This window comes from Conger conger, chromosome 9, assembly GCF_963514075.1.
Source record: "Conger conger chromosome 9, fConCon1.1, whole genome shotgun sequence".
Classification (NCBI taxonomy): Eukaryota; Metazoa; Chordata; class Actinopteri; order Anguilliformes; family Congridae; genus Conger; species Conger conger.
Window position 1 is genome coordinate 5,854,175 of NC_083768.1, and position 22,313 is coordinate 5,876,487.

A 22,313-nucleotide genomic window follows, 5' to 3' on the forward strand; every position below is an offset into this window, starting at 1 on the left:
CTGTTTTATGGGTTTGGTTTTGTTACAGAGTAGTGTCCTTCACTTACGGAGCGAAAGACTGCCAGAGCTGCAAACTCCCTCAAAATAACGACAAAACGGCCTGGATTCAACAACATCTGACTTAAAAAATTTTTTTTTTTTTTTTTAAAGTGCTTTCTTTTATTTTCTGAACAACAACACAGCTGGCGAGTTCCGCCGTCGCCAGAAATGAACTCTCCAACACACCGTGTTTGTGAAAGAAGCGAAGACTTGATTCACGTTTTTGGAACAGATAAATTCGGGCTCGAGCGCAGCATAAGCAGTGCTTTGGACAGTGGCCTCTGTTGTTGTTTTATTTTATTTTTTTATATTACTAACAAACGTTTAACGAACATCTAACGCCAATCAAAAGCAGAAATATAAATATTTATATGAGTCAATAGAGGAAAATAAAATATCAGCGGGCTCACACATATGAGTAACTACAGTATATGAAACACAAATCTACAATCTCAAGGGATAGGACTGTGATGACGCTAATCGATGACGCCAAGAAGTAGGCTAACCAACCGTAAACGCACTGAGGGAACTACCAGAAGGCGTGTATATATGTATGTAGGACGCAGACCTTTGAGGGATTATAATAAGTAATGAAAGTGCGCCCTCACAATGGTTGTTAATATTACGCATTAACTGGCCGTTAACAGGGATGGAGTTGACGGTCTTTTAGAAACACAAGAGACACCTGTTGGAAAGCCATTAACCCAATCAGTCCCGCTACACAACGCTGTAATCCGCTCGCTGTAGACAGGACTCAATTAGGAACGACCCAGTGATCTGGTGATCTGTGATTTATGAAAGACCCAGCTGGCTGTCCTCACTAACCACCGTATCGCCGCAATCCAAAACATTTCTGGGTAGCCGCGTTTTTTCGTGGGTATTTATTTGAACACTGAACGTTTATTTGGCACTGCCCATCCGAAGCGCGTTTCGTGTATAAGCGGAAAATAGAAACGACTGCACTTTTTACATAAGACAATAACAAACGGTTAGGAAGTTCGAGTATGCTTCCCATGAGCAAATGCAATGGTCTGAAAGACACCGGTGTATCTACAGATTCTGAGAATGGTCAGTTGTCCAAATATTTCAATAGAAACATAGCTGCATAGGGGAAATCTATTAAACAAATAAATGAATTCCATAAGACACTTGCCAACGGTAAAATTGGCATTCAATCTGCATGTGCATCGAAAGAAACCTAAATGTCAACATTTCCCTTTGTAAATGTTCATTCATGCGATTTTCACTTTAAAATCAGTAATAAAAACGGATTAATGTAGGTCAGGAAAAAAAAATGTGCACGGGAATGGGGGAAGAACGATGTCAGCATCCACTCGTTCAAATAAACAATACTAAAACAATACTCTTAAAAATACAAATAAACAGGCTTAAATAAATACACGCTCCGAAAGAAAGCAGGCATAGATTCCAGCTACATCGCCAGGTTCCGTTCCACTAAGGACGTCGACGAACTCTATTACGCAAACACAAAGGGAACACACACAGCAGACACGGCATCCAACCGAAACCGGACTAATAAAAGTGCAAAACGAAAGAACGCTCCACTCCGGGGGCCGCCGAACAGGTTTTGGTGTGTCAGGAACAAACACATCTGTGGTGTTTGCTGTCAAATTACCATACTTTTCCGTTTTTGGAACGGTTCAACTGGCAAGGCATGCCAAAAAAAAATGCATGCACACGCACACAGACACACACACACACACACCATTAGGCGGGGAAATATGCTGGTCGCATGTCGAGTAACTGCTGAAAACATTGGATATCGAACTGCACGAACAAGCCACTGCAACGGATCGCACGGCATACCAGAGCACGCGCGATAACAATGCAGGGCAGTACTTTTTGCCTTAAATGGCAGAGTTCTCCGAATAAACAGCGGACAAATTCACACGCCCCACATAGCTGGGGAAAAAAATAAAACTGACATATTTACGCCTGAAACAAAATCCAGGGTGAACGGACTTTATAAATAGGCTACAATCTGTCCGTTTAGGTGTAAAGTGTTAAGTGTGAGTGTTCTCGGCCCTGTTTCATCGTAGGCTTTGGCATACAGTGTCTAAGCAAAATAATGGGCAAACCAAGACTGCAGTTGTTCTAGCCTAAACAACATCAGTTCCCTGCATTTTTAACTTGGCGTTCGGAATATTAAAAAGCTTTTCCGTTTCAACACGATTCACTTCGCATTTCCCAGCGTGACAAGATACGCACAAACAGGGGAGCCGTTATAAACACCGATGTAATTATATTATTAAACCGTCCGTGACTCTTTAAAGGATAGGTGCACATTCCACAACGTTAGCCCGCACAAGTTATTCCGTCAGTCAAGCAGTACAAGCAGCCGTTGGTCTATGCATTCCTATGAATAACGAACCGAACGTATCCAAACACTAATTTCAAGGTCAATGAAAATGTTGTCAGCTTAAGTGCCAGCCGCAAACAGCGGGGCCGTGCAAATAAATCTAAACAGACAAAACGTCGCAAAAACAATTGTGCATCTCAGCGCGATACATTCGTGGATGTGCTGCAGGTCTGGCAAAGATTATAGCTTTCTCGTTTGGTGATGAGAAAAATCGTGCATTGAAGCGTTCATTTAGCCCACCGCACATCAGCTGGGCGGTGGAGAAAACAACATCTAATGAAAGCCAGCGGGGTTGCGAAAATAATGTATAGGCTATTGCTTACCTTCTGACAACTCCAGCTCCAGCTCGGCTAGTCTTGCCCGCACCTCCAGAGGAAGGGGTAATGTATCACGGTCCGCCATTCTGGTTTAAAATTTACAAAGCTAAGCTTTTTTTTTTTTTTTTTTTTTCTCTCCTTATTTTTCAGCCCCGTTCTTTCAACTCAGTCCGTTATCCGCGAAGCAGCAATGCATCAGTGTACACCAAGAGTGGCAGAAGGAGACGCGGTAACGAGGAACGCGGTGTGTGATTCTCGTTTTCCCCTCAATAAAGCCCCGCCATGGCCGTGATCCCTCGCCAAGAAGCGATACTGTAATTCCAGTCTGTCAGTGCGGCGCTCAGACCCCGGCTGCTGGCTGCTGCTGGCTGCTGCTACATCGCCGCTTCTGCCTTTTTCGCTGTCACGCTCACGTGATCACACGCGTACTTGCGTCTTGCTCCGCCAGAGGGCGCTAAAGCTCGCATTTAGCATGCGGCAGCGTTCCTGAGACCCAGGAGAAAATAAAAGTTAATTTTACTTTTTTTTTTGCATAGTATACGTGTCTTGGATGATGTTGCAGCGAAATTATTTTCAAAATGTATATTTAATTTATACATTTCAATTGAGTGTCCCTTATGTTAAGAGAACTACTGTGTACAGCTCAGAGAAACAAACATTTAACGTTAATGCAGGGGTGGTCAACAAGAGCCGATCCGTTTCAGGATTTTGTGGCAACTTCTGGTCTTTATTTAATTGACTCAATCGTATCTTTTCTGACATGGCAGACTGCAAGTGTATCGTAAAGATTTGACTGTGCTCAAGTACAAAATAACCACCAGCACATGTTGAAAGGACTTTCACTTTGAAGTAACTATATCACATTTCCAAAGGCAGCTACACACGTGAGTCGAGTCGAATACCAATTAGCAGCGTCTGTCAGCCGGGCGGACAGCTGGCGATCAGCACTTTGATAAGCGATTCCAAAGAAGACAAACCGTCGTTGCGTGGGTTGCAGGTGCGTCGGTGACAAGAATGGCAATATTATTTAACTTGGCAAGAAGCCGTTACGACAGATATATGGCAAGCGCAAACTGCGTCAGCATTTTATGTTCGTCTAAAGTTCAGCAACGTACTGTAACTGTAGCCTCCAATAGCAACCAGGGTCGCAGCTCTGGCGCGGTACCCTGTAGGTACATTTTTACATATTCGTCATTTAGCAGACGCTTTTAATCCAAAGCGATTTACAAGTGCATAGGTTCTTCCACAGGTTAAAGCATCACATCCATAACTAGTAAAATACACATGAAGTGTTGTTCTAAACGTATAGTCATCATAAGTGCAAATTTTAGGCAAGAGGGATAGGGATATCAGAAAGGGGGGCGGGGGTAATCAGGAGGGAGGACTAAGGTACAGTTTGAACATATCCTTGAAGAACAAGAATGCACCTCCACTTTCGCTTTATTTCTGAGAGTGTAGCTGCCCCCCCCCCCCATCTCTTATCTCATCCAAATCCTTTTCTCCCGGGTAACTTAACTGAACAGTTAGAGCTCCTGACTGGCCCAATGGTCTTTGCACCTGACCCCCAGGTAAGGGAGGGGCAGGAACCCAGCAGTTCTCCACCATCGAGGACTGCGAGTTGATGATCCCTGCCCTATAGCGACTGTGCAGTCTGTATCAGTGATAACAGGAGGGTATATTCGGCCCGATTAGATTGGGATCGACCCGGTCTAAATAGTATTTATTTTGTTGATCCTGTGGCTTGGGGAACCTATGGAGACTGCCCGCTGGACTGTCAGTATCGGTGAACCTCGACAGCCCTGATTTGCCTGTAATTACTTGGCTCAGAGGGAAACCTTATTAGTGTTTAGCTGAAGGGTGTATACTGACCGTCTCTGTGTCTGGTGTGACAGCAGCTCTCTTTTGGACTGCTGGGACGGTTAAAGCCAGGTCCACCAGTCCCCTCTCTCACCAGCGAAATCATCAGAACTCATTCCAGTTCTGTTTGCAGAAAGAGATTTAATGGCCCGCTGAGAAAATATCAATGAATCTGTTTTTGGCAGTCATGTCCTCCCTTGTCAGTGTGTGGCAGGGATCAGCAACTCACGGCCCTCAAGGGCCCAGAACTGCTGCTTTTCCACCCTCCCTTTAGGTGTGAAGACAGTCTGGCCAATCAGCACCACTAATTACTCAGGAGAAAGGAATTACTAGGGCTAGATTTGGATTTGGATTCGAGGGCCCAGAGAGGATGATCCCTGGTCTAAGGGTTAGTGCTCAAAATGGTGGCACCCAAATTTATACAATAAACATCCTATTGCTCAAGTCTCACAAATTACTCTGTCAGACACGTGCATCATATTTTATCATCATACCCAACTTGGGCAACCAGGAAGGTATGACATCACAGAGTTCCTACAACCAAAGATACGAGATAATTCTAGTGTAATGTCTAACAAGGACGACGAAGATGAGGATCGCTGTAGAATATTCTCTGAGGATCTCATCGCTGTGAAAGATTCTCTGAGCATCTCATCAGACTTACCCGTCTTTCCCTCTCCCGATGGGTAGAGCTAGCAAGAAAATCCATCCATCCATTATCCTAACCCGCTTATCCTGAACAGGGTCGCAGGGGGGCTGGAGCCTATCCCAGCATACATTGGGCGAAAGGCAGGAATACACCCTGGACAGGTCGTCAGTCCATCACAGGGCACACACACCATTCACTCACACACTCATACCAACGGGCAATTTAGACTCTCCAATCAGCCTAACCTGCATGTCTTTGGACTGTGGGAGGAAACCGGAGTACCCGGAGGAAACCCACGCAGACACGGGGAGAACATGCAAACTCCGCACAGAGAGGCCCCGGCCGACGGGGATTTGAACCCAGGACCTCCTTGCTGTGAGGCGGCAGCGCTCCCTGCTGCACCATCCGCGCCACCCTTTAGTAAGAACATGAGAAAGGAAATGGAGAAAGACGGAGAGAATAAGGCACTGGAATGAGCAGGTAGGTATCTGTGTCTATCAGCTCACAGCCAGCCATACTGCATACTGGTGTATCTCGTCATTGTGCATCGATTACTCCGGGCTCAGCGCAGATTATAAAAGCTACATTTAGCAACGTCAATATGTTTCAATTTGTGCGACCAATATCTCTGTCTCTCTTTCGCTCTCTCTCTCTCTCTCCCTCTCCATTCTCTTCATCCCTCCCTCTCTCTCTCTCTCTCCCCCTCCCCCCTGGTTAAATTATCGGATGATTTGTCGTAAGTGGATCGCACAGTTATTCCAATTTGTAAACTCAGCGTGGGGATGGCCTGGCTGAGGCACTGGTCCATGCCCGGTAAATTGGAGAGTTCCACACAGCCAACGGACACACAGACAGCGTACAGAACGACCGTGTTCCTCTATAATCGGGCGTCCTGTAGCGTAGTGGTTAAGGCACATGACTGAGACCCGCAAGGTCGGTGGTTCGATCCCCGGTGTAGCCACAATGAGATCCGCACAGCCGTTGGGGCCCTTGAGCAAGGCCCTTAACCCTGCGTTGCTCCAGGGGAGGATTGTCTCCTGCTTAGTCTAATCAACTGTACGTCGCTCTGGATAAGATTCCATTAATGTAATGTAATAATAATAATAATGTAATGTAATAATGAACCGGGAGCACTTCACTCCTTCAGTAACACACTCCACACCACTGGGCCACAATCTTATGTAAGAGTAAGACTAATTAATCCTCTGTGTTTATTTAATTATCACTTTCTGTAAGCAGCGAACACGCTTCCGCCAATGAAACGTGTTGAGCCTTACTGACCTCCGTACTTTCTGTCCCATTGTTTCCATTCTTGTGAAAAACGAAGGAATCCCTGGCCAATATTTAGATGAAACAGTTCTCACAGTCCGTGATGACTCCTTTTAAAGTGTAAAGAGTGGGGTCTGGATTTAGATCTGCTCATCGTACAGTTACTGCAGCCTCTGTCGTAGCCAATGGCTTGAGTCAAGGCCTTCATCGTTTAAAAAAAAAAAAAAAACATTACAATGCCCCATTCATTAGCAGACCACACCCTCTTAATGTAAAGATCAAGGCGCATCTTAATGGTAAGGTAAAATAAAGGATCCATTTAAAAAATAAAGTGCACACAATAAACAGTAAACATTTATATTATTCATGAATGTTTTACTATTTTGTAAACTATTTGTGTAAATGTGTGAATACTTTTCTATGTATGCAGCTATTATGTATTCTGTCACTAGTGGAGATTCTTGTTGGCTCATTACATTACATTATTGGCATTTTGGCAGACGCTCTTATCCAGAGCGACGTACAGTTGATTAGACTAAGCAGGAGACAATCCTCCCCAGGAGCAATGCAGGGTTAAGGGCCTTGCTCAAGGGCCCAACGGCTGTGCAGATCTTGTTGTGGCTACACCGGGGATCGAACCACCGACCTTGCGTGTACAGGCCGCCCGCAATACAAATACATCATTTTCGTGAAAACTCCAGTAGGAACCCACACAGAAGGTGATCGGAGCATTATTGGTAAACATGTCCGATCAAACAAAGGCCATTTGAATGTATGAAAACACCACCTGGATCCTGCCGCATGAAACGCACATTAAGATGCAGTGAGGACACGTCTGAGTCAGGAATTATGGGAGAGATGCGATTTCATATGAAGATGGAACAATAGCACCAGACTGAAAGGGAGACGTGTGAAGACATCATGAACAGTGCCATCTGCTGTCTGAACACTTTAAAGTAGGGAACAACCATCTTTTGTCTTATTTAAAAAAAAATTTTTTTTTTATAAAAAATAAAAAAAGGATATGTCTCTTCTCCTTGGTCTTTTATATACCTTGATATGCACTACCTACTGTGGAACATATATTAATTCTAAAATCTCTGAATCTGGTGAGGTTTCTGTCTATTAGACTAGCACGGGTCGCCATGACAGTAACTGAATCCACAGTCCGAAGCAGCTGCTATGAACTAAAATGAATCCCCTTAACAGTGGCCCGTAGCGTAGTGGTTAAGGTACGTGACTGGGACCCGCAAGCCACAATAAGATCCGCACAGCCGTCGGGCCCTTGAGCAAGGCCCTTAACCCTGCATTGCTCCAGGGGAGGATTGTCTCCTGCTTAGTCTAACCAACTGTATGTTGCTTTGGATAAAAAGTGACAGTGACTAACAGTTGATTAGACTAAGCAGGGGACAATCCCCCCTGAAGCAAAAAACACCAGCTAAATAATATGCAATATAAGGCCTTATTTCAAGGTTTGCAGTCTCTCCTGTGCTACCACCCAGTGACTTATGTCCCATATATACCACATTCCCCCTCCCCACCCCTCCACACACACACACACACACACACAAGCACAGGGCAAGTGAGCCAGGCTGTCCACCATAAACACCTCTTATCACACTTACACAGAGTATTGTAAAGTCTGTTCTTGCATGGACAACAAAGTATTTAGACTTAAGCGTGACTTAAAAACATACTACAGTTGATGTAGTGTTCAGACCGCAATAGATAGGCGTCCGTCTACTGAAAGGGTGTAGACGGGTGTAGCAAGCCTGGTCTTTACCTGGCAGTCCTGTAAGCCGGTCGCAGTGTTTTACTGAATATTGAGTGCTGTGTTGCGTCACCCTTCAGATGAGACATCAAAACACTTCCCATCCCATGGAAAAAAATAGGGGTGTTATATGTCATTATTTTTGATTGAAATTACCCAACAAAGAGGACCAGAAGGTGGGGATTGCACTTTTTGAGAGTACGGTTAAACCGGGTTAAAAATGCTATAAGATAAATATAGCAATGTCTTGAATATAGTGTTCATCCGATTGGGATCCAGTGTTTGTGACTGGCTGTTAGGAAAGCAGGTCAACTGGCACACATTTCTGAAGCTAAATTTATTCATATTATTCACAATACAGTGCTGTCTCATTCCAAGCTGAAGTGTGGTGAGGTGTTGATATTATTCCCAAAAGTAAATATTTAGTGAATGATTAAATCTTGAATCGCAATGGAAAATGAAAATGGGAATGAACCGTAGACTGTGTAATGTGTAGAGACGGCGACGCCAAAAGAAACACACGGTGAGCACACTTAACTTGAACCACTGAAACGCCTTAATAAGAATGTAGGTCCATTTAACGGGATTCAGCTGACTAAGGGGTATTTTGTGGCGTTGTATGCATACCGCCACCCTGTGGCTACATACGGTCACTGCACCAGAGATGTACATTCTCCTCTTTTTTAAGTAGGCCCAAGTGTGAGTCTGGGGCGGGAAGCATTTGCTGATTACGTAAAGGGAGGAATCGACAGATTCGTACTGAATCCCAGAGAAACCACGACAGCGTTCAAAATAATAGGCAGAGGAAACTTTTAAATTATAGGTCTGGAGAAAGAAGAACGTGCTGACCCACATAGGCTCTCTGGCTCTAAAATGTTCCATCATCGGAGTTTCCCGTGTTAAATATGGATTAAGCATAACAAATGAACAGCAATGTAAGCCATTATCTACTAACGGGTCTAAAACCCATTTAATAAAGCCTTTGTAATCAGTCCAAAATAACAAGTTTGAAATATTTTGATATGACACTTATATGATGTTTTTTTTTTTTTTTAAACGACGTGTTCCGTATGCTGTCGTGAGAATATCTGGTGAGCGCTAGCACACGGGCAGAAGGAAACCCGAAACAATACCTTAAGTTTATTTCTTCCGTTTGTCACGGCTCCTAAATGAAAATGGATCCGTTCTGATTTTCGGTCCCGTGTATATGGGTCCGACACGGCCAGCCAGCCACAAAGCATAACCTTTGGCAACATGAAAGCCAGACGGGAAAGAGACGCAGCGAAAAGGTCAACTGAAGCTCATTTGTCTTGGATCATCACACCATCCTAATAACAGACGGGGAAAGGGGAAAACAAACGGGTTTGTAGGCCATTACGTCGGCGAATGCAAGTATGGCTATAATAAAGGACGTTGCTACATTTAAAACATCAGCTCCTTTCTTCAAATGACTGCATCACTAATTCGATTATTATCGTAGCCTGGCCTAAATTATTTGCGTGAGGGATATCTTTAATTAGAGGCTTAGCTGACTTCAATATGAACTATTCTGGATGTAGCCGATTTTGGCTACATTATTAGCCTGTGCAATGTTTCCACATATCTTTTCAGTGCCATGCAAATTCACGACATTTTTGCCCTGGGGGTAAACTATATCACGAAACGAGATTAGCAAGTTATGTGGATAAATTCGAAGTAAAACATTACATGACATTACATTACAATAATGGAATTTGAATCCAGATTGACATACAGTTGATTAGACTAAGCAGGAGACAGGGTTGCAGGGTTAAGGGCCTTGCTCAAGGGCCCAACGGCTGAGCAGATCTTATAGGCTAGTGGCTACACCAGGTCCCAGTCATGTACCTTAACCACTAGGCTATAGGCCGCCCTAGTTTTTAACTTATTTCAGACCCTGTGGCTCTCCAGGACCAGGGTCGGGGACCCCAGCACACCCTGTGGCTCTCCAGGACCAGGGTCAGGGACCCCAGCACACCCTGTGGCTCTCCAGGACCAGGGTCAGGGACCCCAGCACACCCTGTGGCTCTCCAGGACCAGGGTCAGGGACCCCAGCACACCCTGTGGCTCTCCAGGACCAGGGTAGGGGACCCCAGCACACCCTGTGGCTCTCATGGAACCCTGTTCTTGCTGCTCTGCAGAGAAAATCTTGCCATAATAGTTGCTAAATAAATAGCATCCAAATAAGTATGTGTTTATTACTGCATTCCATGCAACTCATGTTATCGATCTTAGTGCACTTGGAGCCCATTTTCCAATTCCCAGAAGGTCTCGTAATTTAAAAAATGATTTGCCATATGGCACTAAGATTGCTTCAAAGGTAGCCATTCAGATTTTGGACATCCCCAAAAGCTAGAGCTAGAATAAACCGAAATGTATCCGCTGCATTCACATCATGTGGAAAATGTCAAATAAATAAAATGCAATTATAGGATTGGATAACAGTGCCTAAATCTTTATTTCTTTCAGTAAGCTACTTTTTTTTGTTTTTTTCAAAATTAGACAGTTTACATCATGACACAAGAAAAAAAAAAAAAAAAAAAAAAAATTAAATTATCAATAGTTGACATGTATGCTTGATTCCAGTCTTAATGTAAGAAACAGAAAAGCCCTCGCGATGAAACCGTCGGTAACGACCGTAACGGCCGTTAGCGTCTCTCTTCCCGCCCACACCCCCGGGCAGGCTCACCAGTCAAATCACAGATTGTCCACTGCCGTTAGTGTGACGCGTTACGACGGAAAAAGAGGACCAAAGAACCGTACAGGTGAAACGGCGCGTCAGCCGGTGCATTTTAACACTGCTTTACTCATTAAACTGGCCGATCGGCAAGCGAAACGCACACAGGGCCACCCTCCGGGAGGGAAAAAAGGGGGTTAATATGAGGCAGAACCCAAACGCACAACAAAACCTTAGTGCAAGCAAAACGTAGGCTACATAGGCTACCACACAGCATAGCAAAAATTTTATCATACATACAATCTGCACCATCTCCAATCTTCCATGGTTAGGAATAGCTCCTTTAACAAGTCAACGTACAAAGCATCTACCATTTTCCTCTTTATTAAAGAAAATCCAAGAAATAAAAACAAAACGCATCTTTTCTCAGGACAATATCACTTTTTTTCCCCCTCCCTTCTGCTGTCTTTGTAGGATTAATTCCCGTCTTGGTGGCAAACCTTCACACACCGGTACAAGCCCTCTCTTGCGTACTGGTTTCACTTGTGCAGACAAATAGCAAACTTCGATACACATACACACATACAATCCAGAAAAGAAAAGAATAAAGAATAAAATAACAAAAAAAAATCCATATAAATGTACTGTGACAACAGTATATGCAGTATAGCTACACGTTAAACACAACTGACATTGGCATACATAGCAGAGTACAACAACGATTCTTGACATGTAAACAAAAAGGTAACCTAAAAAAGTTGCCAGTCGCCATATTTGCGATAGTCGCCTGCACGTCTGATGTCGGCGACTGAATCGCTGGTTTGTCACCATCTGCTATCAGTACAATAATTAAAACGTCGCAATGGCAAGCCGTGACTATGTACAGGTGAAACCGCCTTAGCTTTGAAATGAATGGCACGGTTAACGCTTTGCCACACTGACTGCAGTCCACGTGCGCACTGGGATAAGAGGATGCGGTTCGCCAGAGATCAACTTTCCGTCTGTGTTAGAAGTGTAACAGTATCTACACTAAATTGAGTTGTGATCGCTACACAGCATACAACAGGAAAGGTCAAATAATTTGTACAATAATTATCTGGGGGTCTTGGGTGTTTGTGAATAAACGTCTCTTCTATCGAGAAGAACTCAAACGTACAAGCAAGAACAGTGCTGATGAGAACATAACAATCGTAAATACATTTAGCACACTGTTTTTTTTTTTTGTTGTTTTTTTTTTTAAGGTTACAGCTTTTGTCTGGTGCATGCCCGCATTAAGACCGAAGGGTGGAACGAGTTTGGGTTTTTAACAAGGTTCCTGAAATCACTGTGCTTAAAAACAATGTGCTTTTGCCAAAAGGGAGAAACAATTTTACATTGTTGTTAGATGGGCGAACGCTGGCATCATCGTGAGAATCGGTAGTATGCGGTAATAACGTGTACATTTGAACCCCTTGTACTCAAACCCAAACTCCCCAAGTCCTTTTTTTTTTTTTATACATTTTTTTTTTTAATCAATACTGCACAGTGAAAGGTGTTGTATTACTGAGACAATCTGGCAATCCAGATATTGAGCAAGGACGACAACGAAATGGAATGAGAATGACGTGTTAAAATTACAATCATGCCATCCGCTCACATTGCAGTGTGACGGCAGAATATTCAACACACCAGGAAAAAAAAAATCATAATAAAAAAACCCGAAATAAATCAAACCACAACATTTAGCATTTAATCTACATCCAGCTCAATAACAACATTAATATTTCAAGATCAATAAACCTTTTAAATCATTTTTAGGTACCTCTCTTATACTTTTTCTGATTATTTACATCTGTACACGCAAAAGCACACACTTCAAAGTCAACATATTTAATACAGTATTAACTATTTGCATTTACAGGATTTATTTTTCCCCAAACTGAAAATAGAAACTGAAAATAAAGAAATTCAAATAAGATTTTTTTTTTTCAGGTATATTACAAAAAAATTTAATCTGCTGATAGATTTTTACTTTTCTGAGACCAAGTAAGACTAACGACAGCGGGTTTAGCTGAGCATTACTACACGTCACTCTCCATAACCCTTCGGGGTTCAAAAGGCGATAGCCTACTAAGCTGTCTTATATAAAAGTTAAGGCAAAGTCATTTTCAAGTTTAAATAAAATTCAAGTTTTCAAACACTGGATGGAAATTATAAATATATATATTCATGTTTCGTGTTCTTCCAAAAAAAGATAAGAAAACCTGTTTAAATGATATATTTCACGGAGGAAAAAAAAACAGCACTGGCTTGTTAATGCGCATGTGTGACGCGTAATTTCGAATCACACGGTTTTAAAAAAAACCGTCAAAGACTGCAAACCCTTAGTGCATTTCATTCCTTCAGACTGCCAACTTGCTTAATCTTTCACGAAAAAAAAGAAAGAAAGAAACGTCTCTTTTTACATCAAACGTGTAAAGAAAATCAGAGGAAACGACCGTTAAGGTCGGGTGAATTTCTCTGGTAGTGTCTCCATGTCACAAACGATTTTCCCCCAGGGAGCTCCATGCTGTCGGAAGACGTCAACGAAAGATGGGAGAGAGAGAGCAAGCCGGCCACAACGAGGCTCGGTCGGCACTCGGCGGGGGAAATGGCGCGTGTCCGGTTCAAAGTAGTGCACTACGCAGCCTGGGGGTGGTGGGTAGGAGGGACGGTTAAGCGGGAAGAGCCAAGCAACGTCTACAACAAACGACGCAAAATGGGAGACTCTCGGTGTGCAGATAGCCTACGTTCCACGGAACATACTCGGAATTCTTCACCGTAAAGCAGGGTCTTTTAAGTCAAACTCCAGTCCTGGAGGGCAGCAGCAGTACCTGCGGGTAAATTTGGTGCGTTTCAGTGCGTGATACGTTTAAGTCATTGGTTGGCTAAGGAGTCCACACACCTTGTTCTCGAGGACTTTACAGACTGCTGATGGAAAGAAAATGACTCCTGCAAACACTGCGGCCCACTGGGAATTTGGGTTTGACGCCCCTGTTCTAAAGACACCCCAAATTCAACAGTTACCCAGACCGGAAGAGCGACACTCAAGTCTCCCAGCAAGGGCCAGCCTCAAACCTCAGACCACAGACCACCCATCCCCCCTACACGTGAAAGGCCATCATAACGACAATTCCTCAACACCACATCAGTATTTCCAGTTATTGGGGCTGATTCAAGACAATTAATTCCGCAACGCGAGAGTATTGAGAAGATACAACAGCCAGCACTGAACCGAACTGAAGCTTACTGCCAAGCACACCCATCCGAACAAAACAAACCCATTCCGCCAAACCTCCAAACCACCACTGCTCGAAACCAGAATCCATAACCCTTGAGTTACGGTCGTTTAATGGACAAACAGTCTTAATATAAAATGATTAAAGCAGGGGTTACACGAGGAACTTCTAATACAGTGATTTTCAGAACGCCACACGGGCACGGATGCACTCTCGGGCAATTTTAAAAAAGTGAACAAGAATCGTGCGAGGTCTGGATTCTCCACCGTCAGGTAAATATACTGTATGCTGATGTCATTTACGTATTACGTAGAAATGGCAGAATATGCGAAGGTGAAATTTAAGGAAGCTGAATCCTTAGGCATCGTAGTAGGCCACTTCTCGGTTTAAGAACGAAAGGACCGGGTCGTATACCAGACACCGCAGGGGAGGGGAGGGATCGGAAAGCCAGGGTACACACGCGCAAGACCGTTCATCTACCCGCCGTTTGTCAGTTACAGAAACTTCCCTTTATCGGCTCCCAGGAAACACCTGAAATCGAATGTAACAACCGCTCTGGGCAATCGAGTAGTGCAAAGTTTAACGTAGATCAAGTTGGCCTAAATACAGTACCAGGCTAATGTTGGTGTAACGAGCTCCAGGCACGACCTCTAGCACCGTATGGAGTAGTCGCCGGACTAAACGCGTTCCGCTTTCCGCCGGACGAGCCCGCGTGTTTTGTGGGAAGAGGGGAAACTCAGCAGCATTCACTGCTGCCTGTAGCGTATGTGCCGGCTGAACAAGGGCGTTTCACAGCCATTAAAAAACCAAAACTACTGGCTCCAGCAAACCCATCCGATAAGCATCTCTAGTCCGGATTTCTACAGAACCCCATTCCATATATTTCCAATGGGGTCAAGCATTGTGCCCTTTTGTTTTTTTGTTTTTTATAATTCGTTGGTAAATTATTTCTGGGACGAAAGACAAAAAAGGTATTTTGAATAAATACATACAGGATGAAGGCTCTCTCTTCAACAGCGGTACATTAATAAACGTCTCGCCTCCGCCCGCCATCTTGCCATCACACTTTGATAAAACGAAAACTCTTCTCATTCGATGGTGTAAAAAATAATAATAAATCGGATTTCTTGTTACCAAAAGAAATTCCGATTCTGGATCCATGACTTGTCAAACCACAAACATTTTTAGTTTTGTCTTCTAATCATGTCGAAAAATATGTGCTCACCGAAAGCTAGGATACATAAGCTATGCAAAATGAGTATGGAAATCACCTCCTAGCTCACAAAAAAAAAGTTACACCATAAAAGCGATTATAGCACAAAAGTCTAACCCTTCAGCACTAATTCGACCAACTTTCTGACCCAATGTCAGTACTTCATCTCGTGGCTTTAAACGTTAAAGTAGCTCTACCTGGAAGCCATTTTGTCTTGAGCCCAGAGTGAAAGCCAACAACAATGAACTCCTCCTGGAAGCCATTTTGTATTGAGCTCAGAGCAGAACTCTCACCCACCACCGCCGGTACAAACAGGTGTTCTGATTAACGCCAAACCAACAAAGCAAAACAGAGGAGGAAAAAAAAAAAAAAAAAACCCCCCCAAAGAAATAAAAATAAAATAATAAAACTAAGGATGGCGCTCTGCAACACTAAAAGTGCTTGTTTTTGTTTTGCTTTTTTGTTTGGAGAGCCCCTGATGCGGTCATGCGCCCCCGGGGGGCCGTGGCGGTACTGCAGCGGGAGAGCCCAGAGGCGGGGGGCCTGGCTGTAGTGATCTTAGTGGGGGGGGGATTTGGGGGTCTGGGGCGGAGGGGGAGAGGGCCACCGGCCCGCCGGTCTGCGGGTCTCTCTGGGGCGGGGCGGGGCGGGTTTGGAGGGGTGTGCGTCTCTGCTTCGGGGCTCGCCCCGGTCCCCGACGGGCTCCGGAAGCTTCCGCTCCTCGGCGGCGGGTTTGGGGGGCTCTTTCGGGGGCTGTGGCGCGGGCGCGGGGGCGGGGGCGGGGGCGGGCGTGTCCTTTATCCGCTGGCAGATCTCCGCGTAGCTGGGCTTCCGAAGCTCCTGGAGGGGAGAGAGGGAGGGGGTCAGAGGCCACCGTTATTCCACGGGAGCAGGAGGGAGAGGGAGAGTGAGTGAGTGAGAGAGGGAGAGGGAGATGGAGAGAGTGAGTGAGTGAGTGAGAGGGAGAGAGAGAGAGAGAGCAGGAGGGCGTGTGCTTACTGTGGCAGCTCCGTTCACTTGCACAGACTTGCTTGCGGTGGTGGGGGGGGCCGTCAGTCTCTCTGTGGGGGGGGCCTGCGTCTCCTCCTCTGGCCCCCGGAGCTCACTGTGGGAACGAGAGCGGGTTACAGACTGTGTGTCAGTGAGAGAGAGACTTACAGACTGTGTGTCAGTGAGAGAGAGACTTACAGACTGTGTGTCAGTGAGAGAGAGACTTACAGACTGTGTGTCAGTGAGAGACAGACTTACAGACTGTGTGTCAGTGAGAGAGACTAACAGACTGTGTGTCAGTGAGAGAGCGGGTTACAGACTGTGTCAGTGAGAGACAGACTTACAGACTGTGTGTCAGTGAGAGACAGACTTACAGACTGTGTGTCAGTGAGAGAGAGAGACTTAGACTGTGTGTCAGTGAGAGAGTGACAGACTTACAGACGGACGTGTGTCAGTGAGAGAGAGACAGACTTAGACTGTGTGTGTCAGTGAGAGACAGACTTACAGACAGACGTGTGTCAGTGAGAGTGACAGACTTACAGACAGACTGTGTCAGTGAGAGACAGACTTACAGACTGTCAGTGTGAGAGTGACAGACTTACAGACAGACGTGTGTCAGTGTGAGAGTGACAGACTTACAGACTGTGTCAGTGAGAAAGACAGACTTACAGACTGACGTGTGTGAGTGAGAGAGTGAAAGACTTACAGACTGACGTGTGTCAGTGAGAGAGACAGACTTACAGACTGTGTGTCAGTGAGAGACAGACTTACAGACTGTGTCAGTGAGAGTGACAGACTTACAGACTGTGTGTCAGTGAGAGAGAGACTTACAGACTGTGTCAGTGAGAGACAGACTTACAGACTGTGTCAGTGAGAGAGACTTAGACTGTGTGTCAGTGAGAGAGCGGGTTACAGACTGTGTGTCAGTGAGAGACAGACTTACAGACTGTGTGTCAGTGAGAGAGAGACTTACAGACTGTTGCAGAGAGAGAGAGACTTACAGACTGTGTCAGTGAGAGAGAGACTTACAGACTGTGTCAGTGAGAGACAGACTTACAGACTGTGTCAGTGAGAGACAGACTTACAGACTGTGTGTCAGTGAGAGACAGACTTACAGACTGTGTGTCAGTGAGAGTGACAGACTTACAGACGGACGTGTGTCAGTGAGAGACAGACTTACAGACAGATGTGTGTCAGTGAGAGTGACAGACTTACAGACAGACGTGTGTCAGTGTGAGAGTGACAGACTTACAGACTGTGTGTCAGTGAGAGACAGACTTACAGACTGTGTGTCAGTGAGAGACAGACTTACAGACTGTGTGTCAGTGAGAGAGTGACAGACTTACAGACTGTGTCAGTGAGAGAGACAGACTTACAGACTGTGTGTCAGTGAGAGAGTGACAGACTTACAGACGGACGTGTGTCAGTGAGAGAGTGACAGACTTACAGACGGACGTGTGTCAGTGAGAGAGAGACAGACTTAGACTGTGTGTGTCAGTGAGAGACAGACTTACAGACAGACGTGTGTCAGTGAGAGTGACAGACTTAGACAGACTGTGTCAGTGAGAGACAGACTTACAGACTGTGTCAGTGTGAGAGTGACAGACTTACAGACAGACGTGTGTCAGTGAGAGAGACAGACTTACAGACTGTGTCAGTGAGAGAGTGACAGACTTACAGACTGTGTCAGTGTGAGAGTGACAGACTTACAGACAGACGTGTGTCAGTGTGAGAGTGACAGACTTACAGACAGACGTGTGTCAGTGTAAAAGTGACAGACTTACAGACAGTGTGTCAGTGAGAGACAGACTTACAGACTGTGTCAGTGTGAGAGTGACAGACTTACAGACAGACGTGTGTCAGTGAGAGACAGACTTACAGACTGTGTCAGTGAGAGACAGACTTACAGACTGTGTTAGTGAGAGAGTGACAGACTTACAGACTGTGTCAGTGAGAGAGACAGACTTACAGACTGTGTGTGTCAGTGAGAGAGAGACAGACTTACAGACTGTGTGTGTCAGTGAGAGACAGACTTACAGACAGACGTGTGTCAGTGAGAGAGTGACAGACTTACAGACAGACTGTGTCAGTGAGAGACAGACTTACAGACTGTCAGTGTGAGAGTGACAGACTTACAGACAGACGTGTGTCAGTGTGAGAGTGACAGACTTACAGACAGACGTGTGTCAGTGTGAGAGTGACAGACTTACAGACTGTGTCAGTGAGAGAGTGACAGACTTACAGACTGTGTCAGTGTGAGAGTGACAGACTTACAGACAGACGTGTGTCAGTGTGAGAGTGACAGACTTACAGACAGACGTGTGTCAGTGTAAAAGTGACAGACTTACAGACTGTGTCAGTGAGAGAGTGACAGACTTACAGACGGACGTGTGTCAGTGAGAGAGAGACAGACTTACAGACAGACGTGTGTCAGTGAGAGAGAGACAGACTTACAGACAGACGTGTGTCAGTGAGAGAGACAGACTTACAGAGGCGGTGGGGGGGGAGTGGGGGGGCTCTCGCTGCAGGCAGGCGGGGGGGCCGTGGCGGGCGGGGGCTCTTTGGGGATTCCTGACGGGGTAGTGTTGGTGCCGGCTTCCGCGTTTACATTCTGCAAAACGGAGCGGGACAATTTTACAACCCGGCACACACACTCACACATATTTCAGTACATTTACTCATGTCCACATACCAAAGTTACAATAAAGGACATAAACACTACAGACACACAGTACAGAATAACGACATGGACACTACAGACACACAGTACAGAATAACGACATGGACACTACAGACACACAGTACAGAATAACGACATGGACACTACAGACACACAGTACAGAATAACGACATGGACATTTGCAGGATTATTAGGGGCACAGGTAGCAGCACTGCCTCTAAATACAGCACTACCCATTCTCGCTGACATGGAGTAGTATTGTGGCATTCCTGACAGCTGCAGACCCCTTAGTCTGTGGACATTACCAAGGCTGCCAAATACAAAAACTAAGTTTAGCCAGGTTGCTCCAGGGCTGACGCTAAAGGCTGATACCGCACGGACACACGGGGGCGGCGTTAGCGGTTAGCGGGGTTGCGTTAGCGGTTAGCGGGGGGGGGGGGGGGGGGGACTCACCTTGTCCTTCGGGGGTCTGACGGTCAGGCCGGAGAGGCGCGTCTCCAGGGGGGCGTCGGGGGTCTTGAGGTTGCCGGCGGCGCCGGGCAGCGGGGGGAAGCTGGACAGGCCCAGCTCAAAGCTGGGGGCCGCGGGCTTCTGCGGCGGCGGGGGGGACTGGGTGGGGCCCCTCTGCACGAAGACACACACGTCACACACACACACACACCGCTGTAACCCAGCACATACACTGTCGGTGGGTTCCATCAGATCGATGGCCAACGCGATGAACGAGAACAAGTACCACGTACTCCCTACCTGATTGGATAGGCTGCGGTTTATTGGTTTTTAGCAAAACATAATATGTCGGACCGTTGATAAACTTCCTATTATTCCTCCTAAACAGTCCACTAAAATAACTATCTTAAGTGGCAGAATCCTGTTTCATATTTCATCTGCCAAGTTTGATCCGAGTTTCTGCACTGCAAGGCTCTCCATAAAAAAAAGGAACAGAACGGGTGATAACATGATTCCTTCGACAGGTCGGGACGGCTTGTACATTTTGTTCCTACCCAAGAAATAATTGGAAAATTCAAGAATATTGGTGCGCCAAGTTCTCTTAAATCATTCGTACGAGCGATTGAAGAACAAATCTGTTCGTACAAGTGGTTCTTGCATGAAGCCCATTGTGTTGTGGTCAACACTGACTGAAATGTATCCGGTATATCAAAGCTACTGGACTACCGTCAAACCAATAGCAACTGCAGAAAAAAGCAAAGCCATACTTACTGTAAACTTGTCGTCCCTCTTTTTCCTGTAACCATAAATATTTTTCCTGTAAGAAAAAAAAAAAGAATAATTATTAGCAATGTGTTGCACAAAGTAGTCAATCTTGAACAGCACCCCCCTGCCCAAACTGAAAGAGTCTGAAGGCTAATTTATGCTTTGGTGACTAAGTGTCTGCTGAAAGAACTGTCCGTCATTTCGCGTTAGCGGTACCTTCCGTGGCCCATGCTGAAAGTAGTCGGCAGTGATGTGCTCAGGGCGTTAGCGGGGACTGCATTAGCGGGGTGGCGTTAGCGGGGGTGGCGTTAGCGGGGACTGCGTTAGCGGGGGTGGCGTTAGCGGGGACTGCGTTAGCGGTTAGCGGGGGTGGCGTTAGTGGGGACTGCGTTAGCGGTTAGCGGGGGTGGCGTTAGCGGGGACTGCGTTAGCGGTTAGCGGGGGTGGCGTTAGCGGGGACTGCGTTAGCGGTTAGCGGGGGTGGCGTTAGCGGGGACTGCGTTAGCGGGGGTGGCGTTAGCGGGGACTGCGTTAGCGGGGACTGCGTTAGCGGGGACTGTGTTAGCGGTTAGCGGGGGTGGCGTTAGCGGGGACTGCGTTAGCGGTTAGCAGGGGTGGCGTTAGCGGGGACTGCGTTAGCGGGGGTGGCGTTAGCGGGGACTGCGTTAGCGGGGGTGGCGTTAGCGGGGACTGCGTTAGCGGGGACTGCGTTAGCGGGGGTGGCGTTAGCGGGGACTGCTTCAGCGGTTAGCGGGGGTGGCGTTAGCGGGGACTGCGTTAGCGGGGTGACGTTAGCGGTTAGCGGGATGGCGTTAGCGGTTAGCGGGATGGCGTTAGCGGTTAGCGGGGGTAGCGTTAGCGCTGTGGCGTTAGCGGGGGTAGCGTTAGCGGTGTGGCGTTAGCGGGGGTAGCGTTAGCGGTGTGGCGTTAGCGGTTAGCGGGGTGGCGTTAGCGGTTAGCAGGGGGATGCGTTAGCGGGGACTGCGTTAGCGGTTAGCGGGGACTGCGTTAGCGGTTAGCGGGGACTGCGTTAGCGGTTAGCGGGGACTGCGTTAGTGGTTAGCAGGGGGATGCGTTAGCGGGGACTGCGTTAGCGGTTAGCGGGGACTGCGTTAGCGGTTAGCGGGGTGGCGTTAGCGGTTAGCGGGGGGATGCGTTAGCGGGGACTGCGTTAGCGGTTAGCGGGGACTGCGTTAGCGGTTAGCGGGGACTGCGTTAGCGGTTAGCGGGGACTGCGTTAGCGGTTAGCGGGGACTGCGTTAGCGGTTAGCGGGGGTGGCGTTAGTGGTTAGCGGGGGTGGCGTTAGCGGTACCTTCCACGGCCCATGCTGAGGGAGTAGTCCGCAGTGATGTGCTCGGGGCGGCCCGGGCCCAGGTCCCGGCGGGGGAACACGGCGCTGTTCGGGAGGCGGGGCCGGCCCTGGCCGGGGGGGCGGGGCTGGGGGCTGCGCGTGCCGTTCAGCAGCCGCTCGCCGGGGAAGTTAAAGATGGCCGCCGGGCTGTCCAGGAGGGCGGAGCCGCGGTCCACCCCAGGCAGGGTCGGGCGCAGGTGAGGTTTGGTGTGATTCCTGCCAAAACCATATCATCAACATGAACATCAACATCATAATCACCATCATAATCATCATCATCACCATCACCACCACCACCACCATCATCATCATCATCATCATCATCATCATCATCATCATCATCATCATCATGGTTATTTAAAGGCCCACAATATCATTTCAGTGGTAACATAATCCTAATGGCTTACTATGAGCAAAAAGTCAAAGCTATGGTATAATAGTATGAAAAGATTCTCCTCATAAAAATAAAGGTAAAGTCGAGCACAGGTGAGGTTCGGTGCGATTCCCGCAACAACAACATCAACACATTAATTCAACACTTTGAAAAGTAGATTATTCTGGAAGCCGGTGTGTTCTAGAACTCCGTTGCCCACGGTGACCAGCAGTGGCCGTGACATCAGCGTCGGAAT

General features: G+C 46.5%; 1 protein-coding gene across 3 annotated transcripts in view; it reads right to left on the minus strand.

The window, feature by feature from the left end:
• Window positions 1–10,734: 10,734 nt before the first annotated feature.
• LOC133137399 (la-related protein 4B-like) overlaps window positions 10,735–22,313 on the minus strand; it is a 30,029-nt gene continuing 18,450 nt past the window's right edge. For all 3 annotated transcript variants that reach the window (XM_061255653.1, XM_061255652.1, XM_061255651.1), the window contains exons 12-17: window positions 21,646–21,900; window positions 20,339–20,384; window positions 19,571–19,741; window positions 18,927–19,048; window positions 16,447–16,552; window positions 10,735–16,287 (exon numbers count right to left, since the gene is read on the minus strand). In XM_061255653.1, the coding sequence (XP_061111637.1) occupies window positions 16,006–16,287; window positions 16,447–16,552; window positions 18,927–19,048; window positions 19,571–19,741; window positions 20,339–20,384; window positions 21,646–21,900 (982 nt within the window). In that variant the 3' untranslated portion in view covers window positions 10,735–16,005. The remainder of the gene's footprint in view (window positions 16,288–16,446; window positions 16,553–18,926; window positions 19,049–19,570; window positions 19,742–20,338; window positions 20,385–21,645; window positions 21,901–22,313) is intronic.